The sequence below is a fragment of the Pestalotiopsis fici genome (genome assembly GCF_000516985.1).
Source record: "Pestalotiopsis fici W106-1 unplaced genomic scaffold PFICI_Scf_3, whole genome shotgun sequence".
NCBI lineage: Eukaryota > Fungi > Ascomycota > Sordariomycetes > Amphisphaeriales > Sporocadaceae > Pestalotiopsis > Pestalotiopsis fici.
The window spans coordinates 2,863,488-2,874,925 of NW_006917093.1; the positions used below are offsets into that span (position 1 = coordinate 2,863,488).

Genomic DNA, 11,438 nt, shown 5'->3' on the forward strand with positions numbered 1-11,438 from the left:
GAGAATTTTGTTGAATTTTTAATTTTTCAAGGAGTCCCTCGCGTAGCGCTGAATCTGATGCAGCAATGTGATAATGGCCTTGGAGCCAAGCAAACTGCATACCTACATTACGAAGTGTCATTATTCCGGGAAGCTAGGTAGGAACTTTGTAAACGGTTACACAACATTCTCCGCTTTGTTCTTGTGATGGCGACATGACTGGAAGAACAATCTGAACATATGCGATACAGAACCGGCGCCTCGAGGCGAAACGTAACGCGTGATACATGGCAAGAACTGAACGAACTGTGCTCTGCCACGCTCGTCAATGGTTTTGTCCAGATTACGAGTTGCAAAATACTGTGCGCTCAGACATAGATGAATACGGGATCGGCACAGATCTCTGAAAGTGCAAGTCCCAACTCCAATTTGTAATACGTGCTGTGGCAGATTTCCAAAGCAATGGTTCAGGTCTCGGGGCTGTACTTGCTACCCTAATGTATGCTTATACTGAGTGACAGACAACTGCCGCGGTATTGCCACCTTGATGAGCTGGAAACTTTCTTCAGTCACTAGCACTAAATCTCAGACCGGCATCTTAATGGACCGACCATTTCATTGCACTGCACGGCGCGTACCTCGGTTTATAGTAGGTGCGCGTCAGACGCCAGACGAGCAGTGCAGTACAGAGTATATACTCTGCAGAATATCCTGGCATGCCAAAACAACTATAATACCTATACCACCAACCAGAAGATCCACTCGCAGCGCCCCACGCCACCGCCATGCATCGATCACTAGTATTCCGTACTGCAAGCCCTTTTAAACCGACGTCACTTCACCACCACTCAGCGATAAGCTCATGACATGGGACGGTTGGAGGACCATACGAGACGGTTGCTCTTATCTCTCTGCCGCTGGAAGTGATGTGAGAATGACTGCCAAGCTGCCTGGCTGCTCCAACACCGACTGCAGTCTTTTTGGGCATTCACCAAGCAGTCTAGTCGTCTGGCTGGTCAGAAATGACATCTCCGTCCGGAGGACCTAGTAGGACCCCCCCGTATCGAACCCACTTTCTTATCAACGCCAATGACAAGCCGTCGTGATGGACATTGTTGAAGAAAAGCCCTACCCAACCGTGCTGATAAGCCTAGAGATGGATCCGTAGTGACTGGCACACATCCGCGGAATACAATAATCGATCCATTGTACAGCTGCTTCGCAAACATGCATTTCCTCGCTCTTGCCCGTCTCCCCTGGCAATTGTGTCTAATCGTGGACCAAGACTGCGCACAGCAACCGGAGATCCATCAACTGCTTCTACTTCGTACACAGACCTGGGCCTAGAGTATGGTCCAGTCTGTTGGGTCCGGGCCACTTTTTGCGCCTGGGCAGTTTTATTCACTCGATCGTGTGCCTTCCTTGCACGAGTATCGACCGCCTGCAGTCATTTGAAGAATCTTATTAGTCCCATGGGATCCACCTCCCAAATTCCTCAATCGAGCATATGCCTTAATTTCTCACCTGACTGACCATACTGCCATTCAGAGCCATTCTTGTTGTGAATTTCAAATGCTTTCTGTACATATTTCTTTGGGTTATTTGATTTGATTTACCGCGAAAGTCCAATAGCTCTTCATTACCAGTGAAAAGTTGATCAGGCCCCAGGGTTCTTGTCACTGCCAGCGCTCCAAAAATCAACCGTCCTTATACCACTACCAACTATATCCTGCGGGTCCTGTTTAACCATGGACCCTATACAGTCTCCCAAGAGTACGCCCAAACTGGCATCTTCGGCTTTTCCAGCACAATTTCCACCCTCACCTCCAGACAGCAGCTCGAATACTAGAGCGCCAAGCTCTGATGCCGGATCCGTGGTTTCAAGCCACCCAGATGATTTGGACAAAGATACAACCAGGGTATCAAGGGCCTATCCCCTGCCTCCGGCCTCCCGTAACGACAACCAAGTTCTGCCACAGGACCTGAAAACACCAGACAACCATGTCGAGCGCGATCCACGGTTGATTCGACTGACTGGAGTCCATCCTTTCAACGTAGAAGCTCCTCTTAGCGACCTATTCAATGATGGTTTCCTCACTTCCAATGATCTCCACTATGTACGAAACCATGGCGCCGTGCCCAAGGTCGAAGACTCCGAGGTTATGGACTGGGACTTCACCGTCGAGGGCATGGTGGAACACCCAATCAAGCTCAACCTGGCCGAGCTCATTAGCGAATATGAACAAGTCACATACCCAGTCACACTCGTTTGTGCTGGAAACAGAAGGAAAGAGCAGAACGTTGTCAGAAAAACAAAAGGATTTTCCTGGGGAGCAGCGGGCGTGTCGACAGCCCTGTGGACGGGTACCGTCATTGGCGATGTACTTAAGAAAGCAATGCCCAGCCGAAGGGCAAGATATGTATGCTTTGAAGGCGCAGACAAATTGCCCAATGGGTACTACGGTACCTCGGTCAAGTTGAACTGGTGCATGGACCCGAATCGAGGCATCATGCTGGCGCACCGCATGAATGGCGAAGCTCTACACCCCGACCACGGAAAACCTTTGCGCATCATCATACCAGGGCAGATTGGCGGCCGCAGCGTCAAATGGCTCAAGAGAATCATTGTTACCGACCAGCCAAGTGACAATTGGTATCACATTTACGACAATAGAGTTCTGCCTACAATGGTGGACCCGGAGCAGAGCGCAAATCTGCCAGATACATGGAAAGACGAGAGATATGCCATTTACGATTTGAATACCAACAGCGCAACATGCTCTCCAGCACACGAAGAACGAATATCACCGTCGAGCGTGCAGGAAACCTATACCGTACGCGGCTACGCATATGCTGGCGGAGGAAAACGCGTCACGAGAGTCGAGATTACTCTGGACAAGGGCAAAACTTGGATACTAGCAAATATTTCATACCCTGAAGACGAATATCGCTTAGCGGACGACGAAGAGCGGCTTTACGGAGGACGGCTAGACATGTCATGGAGGGAGACTTGCTTCTGCTGGTGCTTTTGGGACTTGGAGGTTTCCATTGCATCTCTGCAAGACGCCGACGACATCATGGTGCGGGCCATGGACGAATCCATGATGGTTCAGCCTCGAGACATGTACTGGAGCGTGCTAGGCATGATGAACAACCCTTGGTTCCGTGTCGTGATTCACAAAGAAGCGCACGGTTTGCGCTTTGAACATCCTACACAACCCGCCTTGATGCCAGGAGGTTGGATGGAGCGTGTCAAGAAAGCAGGTGGCAACTTGTCCAATGGCAACTGGGGCGAGAAAGCGGCTGGCGAGGAAGAAGTTGTTGTTGTGGAGGAGCCAGTAAAAGAGATTTGCATGACCAAAAAGGACGTTAGCAGGAGCATCACGATTGATGAGCTGCGCAAGCACGACGGCGAGGTGGAACCATGGTTTGTTGTCAATGGAGAGGTATACGACGGAACAAAGTTCCTTGAGGGTCACCCCGGCGGTGCGGCTTCTATCTTCGGTGCAGCAGGCCAGGATGCCACCGAAGAGTTTCTCGCCATTCGTAAGTACCACACTGTATTTGGCGTATGGCACATCTGACAAGCATCGTAGACAGCGAAAACGCCAAAGCCATGATGCCCGACTACCATATAGGGACACTTGACCAGGCTTCGCGAGAAGCTCTTGCCAAGGGCGACACCGTCATTGACGAAAACGCTGCACCACGTGACATCTTCCTGCAGTCCAAAACCTGGACTCGTGCCATTTTGTCTGCCAAGAAGAAAGTGTCACCAGACACCAAGATCTTTACTTTTGACCTCGAACATGCATCCCAGACGGTTGGACTGCCCATCGGTCAGCACCTACTAATGCGGCTGAGGGATCCAGTAACGCGTGAAGCCATCATCAGAGCCTACACGCCGATATCAGAAAACAGCGAGGTTGGAAAGCTCCACGTTTTGATCAAGGTGTACTATGACACACCTGAGCGGAAGGGTGGCAAGATGACGCAGGCCCTCGACGCCATTCCCGTGGGGCACTTTGTAGACTTCAAGGGACCAACTGGCAAGTTCGAATATCTCGGTCGAGGAGTATGCACAATCTCAGGGAAGCAACGCAATATCAAGCGCTTCATCATGATCTGCGGCGGCTCGGGCATTACGCCCATCTTTCAAGTCTTGAGAGCCGTCATGAAGGACCCCGAAGACTCGACTCAGTGTCTGGTTATGAACGGCAATAGGATTGAAGAGGACATACTCTGTCGGGAAGAGATAGACGCCATGGTACTCGGGAACGAGCACAAATGCCGCTTGCTCTACAGTCTGTCCAAACCCGGACCTGATTGGACAGGGTTAAAGGGTCGGATGAGCAAGGAGCTCTTTGAGGCCGAGGCTGGGTCGCCAACAAGTTCTCAGGGCGAGCAACTGGTGCTCGTTTGCGGGCCAGAAGCATTGGAAAAGAGCGTGCATTCGACATTCACAGCAATGGGCTGGAGAGACGAGGATTTGCTTTTCTTCTAGGGTGCGGCGAGGTTCAACTCGTACGTGCCTAGAAGTGAATCGCTTTACATCAGGTCCGACAGCAGGGAGTGGTCCAGGGTGCGCGGGAAGAAGACCCAACCCACAGAGATGCATTTGGCGTTGCGGAAGTCAACATGATACCTTGTTTGCTTCAAATCAATCATCACGTAAATAAGAGCGTCACAGCGTATATAAATCACGCGATCCATTATAAATAAATCTTTGAATTTCATCATATTAGAAAGTTTATCGAATTATTATGTCGAAAAGTCTAAAGCTTAATAGCAACGCTCGCATTCCTATTCCCGGGCTCCATCAGTGCACCTCGAGGAGCCATTTACCACTTCTTCTTGGCGTAGTCGGCGACACCGTCAATGACCTTGTCGGTGAAATCCTCGTTCTTGCGCTCGCTGCCGTGGCTCTCCTTGGATCCGCCGCCCAGGAACGAGCTCAGGCCACCGCCCTCGGAACGCTCATTGCGTCCAGAGGAGCCGTACTCATTATCGTCGCGGCGGCTGCTGCCGAGGCCAGAGCTCTCGTCGTCCCGTCGAGAGCTGCCATATGAGTCCGAGTTGGAGGAAGTGCCGTAGCTGTCATTGTTCCTGCCAGAGCTACCATAGCTGTCACTGTTTCCTCCAGAGCTGCCATAGCTATCGTTATTGTCCCGTCGGGAGCTGCCGTAGCTGTCATTGTCGTCACGGCGGGAAGAAGAGGTGTTGCTGCCCCCGTACGAGTCCGACGAGGCGCCGTACCCCGAACTCTCATTGTCGCGGCGGGAGCTGCCGTACGAGTCGCCCGACGATGAGTTGCCGTAGCTGTCATTGTCACGCTCGTTGCGCGAGCTGCCAAAGCCCGAGGACTCGTTGCCGTACGAGTCGTTGCCCGAGCGGACTAGGAGACGGGTTTAGTGGACTGGCACATATTGTACTAAAAGGTTCATGGTGACTTACATTCGTCACGGCCGCTGGAGCCAAAGTCGTTGTTGTCGTAGGAGCTCATTTTGATGGGATTTGGGGTGACTTGCGTCTAAATCTGTGTATAGATGATACTTGGTGTGTTTGAAGATGTGAAGAGATGCTGGTATGGAGGATTTTTGCAATGAGGTTCAATGTCAAAGGGTCTATATAGTCGATTGGGAACTACGGTGAGGCTCATTTGCTCTCCGAATGACTTCATGCTCATGACCAAGACCTTGATTTTGGGGTCCCACCAGAACTTCTTTGAAGTCATCGTGCGCCGGTGAAGCACACGGCAGAGCGATGGCACCATTCGTGCATATCCCGCAGGACTTGCCATACGCTCATTGCCACATGGCAGAAAATCTAGGACAGAAGAAAAGTCCGAAACTTACCCTCCTGCCGCGATATAGTGTCCCAGCTGAGAGGCTACGCAATGTTCGGCAGTCCGCATTGGGACATGTCCTTCATTTCCTCTTGCCACAAACAACAAAGACCCACAGTCCTGAACCCCAAAACAACTGATGTTAATGCTCGGGGCACAAGCGAGGGCCCAAGAAACTCTCAAAATCAGGGTCCTGTTACTTTTTGCAGGACTCAGATCATCTCGTGTCGTGCGAAATGATATCAGAAATCACACCTTGGCCCGCTCGGGGGTATATTTACGCGAGGACCAAGCTTATCGGAGGCTTAGGATACCCCTGCCATGGTCAGCAATAAAACGCCATAGTAGTATCGCGCATAATTCTTGGAAACTACTAGGTTAGGTGAGTGTGTAGGCAGTGTAAAGACACCGCTGCTTGATTGTGTATGTGGCTTTTCTTGTTGTTTCAGAGAAACTTGGTCGCTACCATGACGCAAGTGACAGGGGTTATTCAATCAAAGTGTGGGGGTGTCACTGATTATAGCAACATGCAAGGGACCTGGGGGGGAACGCCCCGTTCAAATGCGGGCTGGAACATTGATGCTCCAACTATTCTAGAATACCGACACAGTAACACGCATCTTTGAGGTGAAAAGAGCTGAAATGAGACATGACATGGTTTATTGCACCGTTTGGAACAGTCCAAAAGTATTTGCCAACAGGTTGCACAATAATGTAGAGTTTCTAGGATCTACATGTACCTTTTAGCTCCCATCGTGCCATCAGTACTTAGTACCTGGTACCATAGCCACTTGACTTACTTGATCCCACCTCGAGCAAGATAACCCACAACCTATAGCATCAGATATGAGATTACATGAGATTTATACCCACGCCGAGTCCAACGCCCTCCCTACACGCTGAAGAACTCTCCCACCTCCAAGAAGTCGGCCGAACTTTGCAAACCTCTCGTCTGGCGACGTATTGATGAAAGCTGCGAGACCTCGATGAGCCGCATCGTTCTGTGCAACACCTAATGGCTCCTTCAGCTCAGATAAGACTACTTGTGCTGCAAATGCATTCATTCCGGCCCTCCGTAATATGAGTTCCCAGGTCGTTTCAGTGTCGATGAGCAGCTTGTCCACCTCCATCGCTTCATACGAGTAGGTGGTGATCAAGTACACAAGCCAGCGTGAGAGCGTTTCCTCGCCGCCACCTACATAATAAACCTGAGTACTTGACTCTAATCCAGCAACAAACCCGCAGAAATCTGCATACCCCAAGCACTCCGAATCCGTCATGACTCTTAAAGATTCGTCTTGACGATTCGACTGAGACACTAGAATTATGAGGCGTTCGTATCGCCGTGATGTTGATTCAATTCTCTCTCTCAAGACAGATTTCTGTCCAGGGATAGGCCGTTGGAGTGCTTTGATGAGAGACAGAACCATCAGGCCCGTTGACGGCGACACAATTACGTCCGCCTCGGCTGCCAGATTGGAGATGACTGGAGATCTGGCTACGGACATGGGATTCCAAGCCACCTTGTTGTACTTGTCGAAATCGCGCTCTGTAATCTTTACCCACGGTGACAACTTTTCAATCCAACGAATAATCGGATTCGAGAGCTTTGTGGACGCTATGATGTTTGCTGGCACTCCCTCGGATTTTAGACTCGGAAAAGGTGCCACCCTGATCGTTACCTCGTCAGCGGCTTGAGGCGCTGCACTGGGAGCCGGGATCGGTTTAGGGGTCTTTTTAGAGTTGCCTGGAACAGACGAAATCTGTTTGGAGGGTGCTTTCGTAAAGAAGGTGCTGATACCTAATTTGCGTCTCTTGAAATTATGGAAATTCACAAAATTATTCAGGAGATTCGACGGGGCAGCTGGCTCATCAACGTCGAACAGCAGATGCTCCGAATCGTCCGAAACCGAGGCTCGCTGGGGCTCTGGCTCTGGTACCATGACCAAATCAACTGGCGAGGAGGACGGCGTAGATGCCGTTGTGTGATGCGTGGCCTCTCGCTTTCTCTTGGCTGCTAGTTCTGGAAGACCCAGGGTCGACCCTTGATGCGTGTGGGAATCAACTGCATTCCTCGATGAGTCCAGCATATCTTCATCCTCGTCGTGCTTAAGAATGGAGATACCGGGCTGCTTCCACACAAAGTCGAAACTGGTAGGTATATTCTTCAGATTTGGAAGGTCTGATAAGGATGTCACTTTTGGGCCATCTATTTCTTCATCCATAGATACTTGGCCGAGCTTTGAAGGGAACGGCAGCCATTGCAGAAGGCGGCGAGCTGCAGTGTCCTCTGGCCAACTTGGTAAAGCTTTCCCGGGATGGTTTTGCAAAAGCGATTGGAAGTGTTTGCTGGCGTCGTAGCCACAGTTGGTCCAATCAGGTTCAGGGATGCTGAAGTCCATGATTGGAACTGGTATTCTTGCGGTCGCATCCGCTGGCTCAAGTTGTTCCTGGTCAATTATACGTCTCGAGTGTGTAGTAGCATCTTGGAGCACTTCCTTGAGACCGTCGCTCAATATGCTCTCCAACTCGAAATCATGGTCAAAACTCAAGTCTGGTTGCAGTAGATCTTGGGAGATGTCACAATATCCTCGTATCAGGTCTTCAACTCGTGTTGCCAAGGGCTCGGGCTCATCGACAGGCATCAAAGGCTCTTCCAATCTCAATTCTTTCGCTCTCGTTCTTCGCATCATGGCCACTGGAGACTCCCTCAATGAAGATAATGGAGTTGTCGCCTCAGTCGATGATATGGTGTCGCGGGGTAAAGCTGCTTCAGCTGCGTCCAAATCTGCACTCAACAATGAACTTGGATCCGATGCAATTGGGATCAGACATGCTTCGGGATCTGGCATGAAGCATTCCCCATCTGATTCTGCTGGACTGAGAGGCGGCGTCAACTTTCGTGGCCTTGATGATCTTGGTGGAATCTGTTCAGCCAAAAGCGTCGACATGTCGGTGTCCGTCCAGTTGTCTTGTGTGACACTTGTGATGCACTCTATGACACCTTTTGTAATTGAAATTCGCTCAAACTTCGCTGGTCGTGACAGATCCGCGTGATGGGCATAAGCGCTGTCTGGAAAAGGCAATGACTCATCTTGATATGGGTCCAGTGGTTCAGTTGGTGGAACTGGTGGAATATTTGCCTGCATATCAATCAATCTTGTGGTTTTGATAGATTCTTGCAGCCGAATGACGTCGATCTCGGGGTCAGTCTTCAAGAGGGGTGACTCTAGTCGATGCCTTCGAGGAACCTGTGGCCAGTCTGCTATAGCACGGGATCGGAGGCTTCTGGCACACTCGCTGGATTGCAGTCGAATCAGAACATCCACAGCTGGCCTGGGAATACTTGGACGTTCGATCAAAGGAATACTGAATGATGAAATTCGGAATGGTGTGAGACCTTGTTCTTCGTCTAGTGATTGCCGAAGGCCCGCTGAATCAGAGAAAGTAGACAAAAGGACGTGTGCATTGACAGCAGAATCAATTGTGAGGCCATTTTCTCGAGCATACTCATCTACTGTCGGCACCTGGCTGTGATCTGTGGTCCCGGCTCGCAAAGCCATAATCTCTGCGGGATGATCTATATAAAGATTGGGAACCTGATATATATTGGGGTTAAACGCGAACAAAAGGCCTGCAGCAGGACACACCAAGCTCTGCAAGATTGATACCGGCATATGGTACATGCGCTTCGAACAAAATACACAGAAGAAGGGTTACAGAAAGGTCGCTGTTTGAGGGGAGATAATCAAGGGAAATTGGATGTTGAGATCAGAGAAGGGGGCGATTATTTTGCAAAGGAGTTAGGCACCCATCTAAGGCCTACAAACACCAAAGAGTTGTTGGCCCAAAAACTTTGGCGTCGCGCCTTCCGCATCCACGAGTTTGCGCGGACACATCACGAGCCACTCAAGTCCACGTACCTGCCGCTGTGGGCGTGGTGATCCATTGATGGGTTGGCTGTACTTTGAGTAGGTCCCTACAATGTACTTAGTATTTATGCAGCCCAAAACTCTTAAATTTGGATTCACATTGTCGCCCTTTGGTGTGACTGGATAATCTCTGTTCTTTATGTCTTTGGAGTTCTGATTCTACTATCAAACCTCAGAAAATGCTCGCCAATGATAATTCCATGATTGCCTCTGTTTTGCCAAAAACCGTTTGTGGAGACTCATACAATAAAGGTGACACCAAACTCAATATTGTATATTTTTCACAATTCATCCCGAGAACTTGGAATAAGCAATAAATAAATCATCAAGAACCCCTGAAATGCACGCAATATACTGTAGTCCCCAACACTCCTGAATATCCACGAATAGCGCATTTGTTGCCATTTAAATTCCAAGCCTTGTTGATTCCTCCAATTGTATATGAGTTGCTAAGGAATGTAGCGGCGTCTGGGGCTACGTCGCTGATTGTTTGGCTTGCCAAATTTGATGGGCCTTGGCAACATTCCTTGAGTCACTGGGGTTTTTAAATATCCAAAGATCCCCTCTCAATCGAATGTACTCACCTTCATCTTTTCTCGCTATCACCATACTTTGGATTCCTTGTCTCCTGAGCGAGGCCATGGGTGCAAAGGGCTTGATTGCTGTGGGTATTCCCCCAGCGCTGCCTCGTTGGCTGTTGTACGTTCAAGGCGCAATTATTGTCTTGTCGGTCATTATACTAGCCTTGTCTGCATATGCATTGTCACTCTTCAGCGGTTATGGATATTCCCCCGGTGGCGCTCCCGGCTACATGATATTCCTGGTCAGTCGTGGTCTTAACTCCGCCCATCATTTCCACTACCACTGACAAACTCTCCGTAGGCTATCAAATCCTGGATCATCTATGGAGCTACCATCTTCTTCGTACTCAAAGCATCTCAGTTGTACTTTCGCATCGGCTTACTCATCGCCTATGTACTCTCTGCAATCTTCTGGCTTGCAGGCTGGGCTTGGGCTGCCTCGTGGGCAGCGGCCATTCTTGGTTACTATCGCGGAAATAGCCTCGCCTCCAAGTTTGGTGGAGCAATGGCTGGCAATGCTGCGATCGGTGCTGTTGTTTGGGTACTCGTCATTGTCAATCTCGTCTTCTTTATTATGGCTTCAGTTCGAGACGAGTCATCTGCAGCAAATGTGGAGCTTGGTCAACCACAAAAGCAAAGCCAACCGATGGCCACTACTCAGCCTACAACGGACATTGAGCCTACGATCAATGCAGAGTCGGCCACGACCGCTCCGTCCGTAACTATTACTCAGCCAGCTTCCAGCATCCAGCCTCAAGCTGTTCCTGAGACTGAAGCTGCTACACATTAGCCACCTTGTTACCATGTTGCAGGACGTAGGAAATCCGTGGACATTTTGGTTGGCGTCAAACACAGCTACTCGTATGTGTCTGAACTCAAGAATTGTAATTTTGTTTACCCCAATGCTATCTCAATTTATGCATGACTACGTACGCGTATGATTGGTTCCATCAACTTGTAATTTGTGATTGACCGCTTCTACCTTTCGAGACATACTGTGATTTATTGTCTCGTTCACACAACAGCAATAAAACTGGCTTCTAAGAGGAAAAGAAAAGAGGCAAAAAAAAGAGAGAGAGAAAAAGAGAGAGAAAAAGAGAG

The 11,438-nt window shown here is 49.7% G+C and overlaps 4 protein-coding genes across 4 annotated transcripts; 2 read left to right on the forward strand and 2 right to left on the reverse strand.

Annotated features, from left to right (window-relative positions):
* Positions 1–1,727: 1,727 nt before the first annotated feature.
* PFICI_05019 (Nitrate reductase [NADPH]) lies at positions 1,728–4,483 on the forward strand (the record flags this gene model as incomplete). The annotated part of the gene is made up of 2 exons (XM_007833600.1): positions 1,728–3,525; positions 3,576–4,483. The coding sequence occupies 2 exons, from the start codon at positions 1,728–1,730 to the stop codon at positions 4,481–4,483; spliced, it is 2,706 nt and encodes a 901-aa protein (XP_007831791.1).
* A 337-nt stretch (positions 4,484–4,820) lies between these two features.
* On the reverse strand, positions 4,821–5,482 carry PFICI_05020 (uncharacterized protein; the record flags this gene model as incomplete). The annotated part of the gene is made up of 2 exons (XM_007833601.1): positions 4,821–5,374; positions 5,434–5,482. The coding sequence occupies 2 exons, from the start codon at positions 5,480–5,482 to the stop codon at positions 4,821–4,823; spliced, it is 603 nt and encodes a 200-aa protein (XP_007831792.1).
* A 1,205-nt stretch (positions 5,483–6,687) lies between these two features.
* On the reverse strand, positions 6,688–9,387 carry PFICI_05021 (uncharacterized protein; the record flags this gene model as incomplete). The annotated part of the gene is made up of 1 exon (XM_007833602.1): positions 6,688–9,387. One exon carries the CDS (start codon positions 9,385–9,387, stop codon positions 6,688–6,690), a length of 2,700 nt encoding a protein of 899 aa, XP_007831793.1.
* A 1,009-nt stretch (positions 9,388–10,396) lies between these two features.
* On the forward strand, positions 10,397–11,127 carry PFICI_05022 (uncharacterized protein; the record flags this gene model as incomplete). The annotated part of the gene is made up of 2 exons (XM_007833603.1): positions 10,397–10,579; positions 10,639–11,127. The coding sequence occupies 2 exons, from the start codon at positions 10,397–10,399 to the stop codon at positions 11,125–11,127; spliced, it is 672 nt and encodes a 223-aa protein (XP_007831794.1).
* Positions 11,128–11,438: the final 311 nt, after the last annotated feature.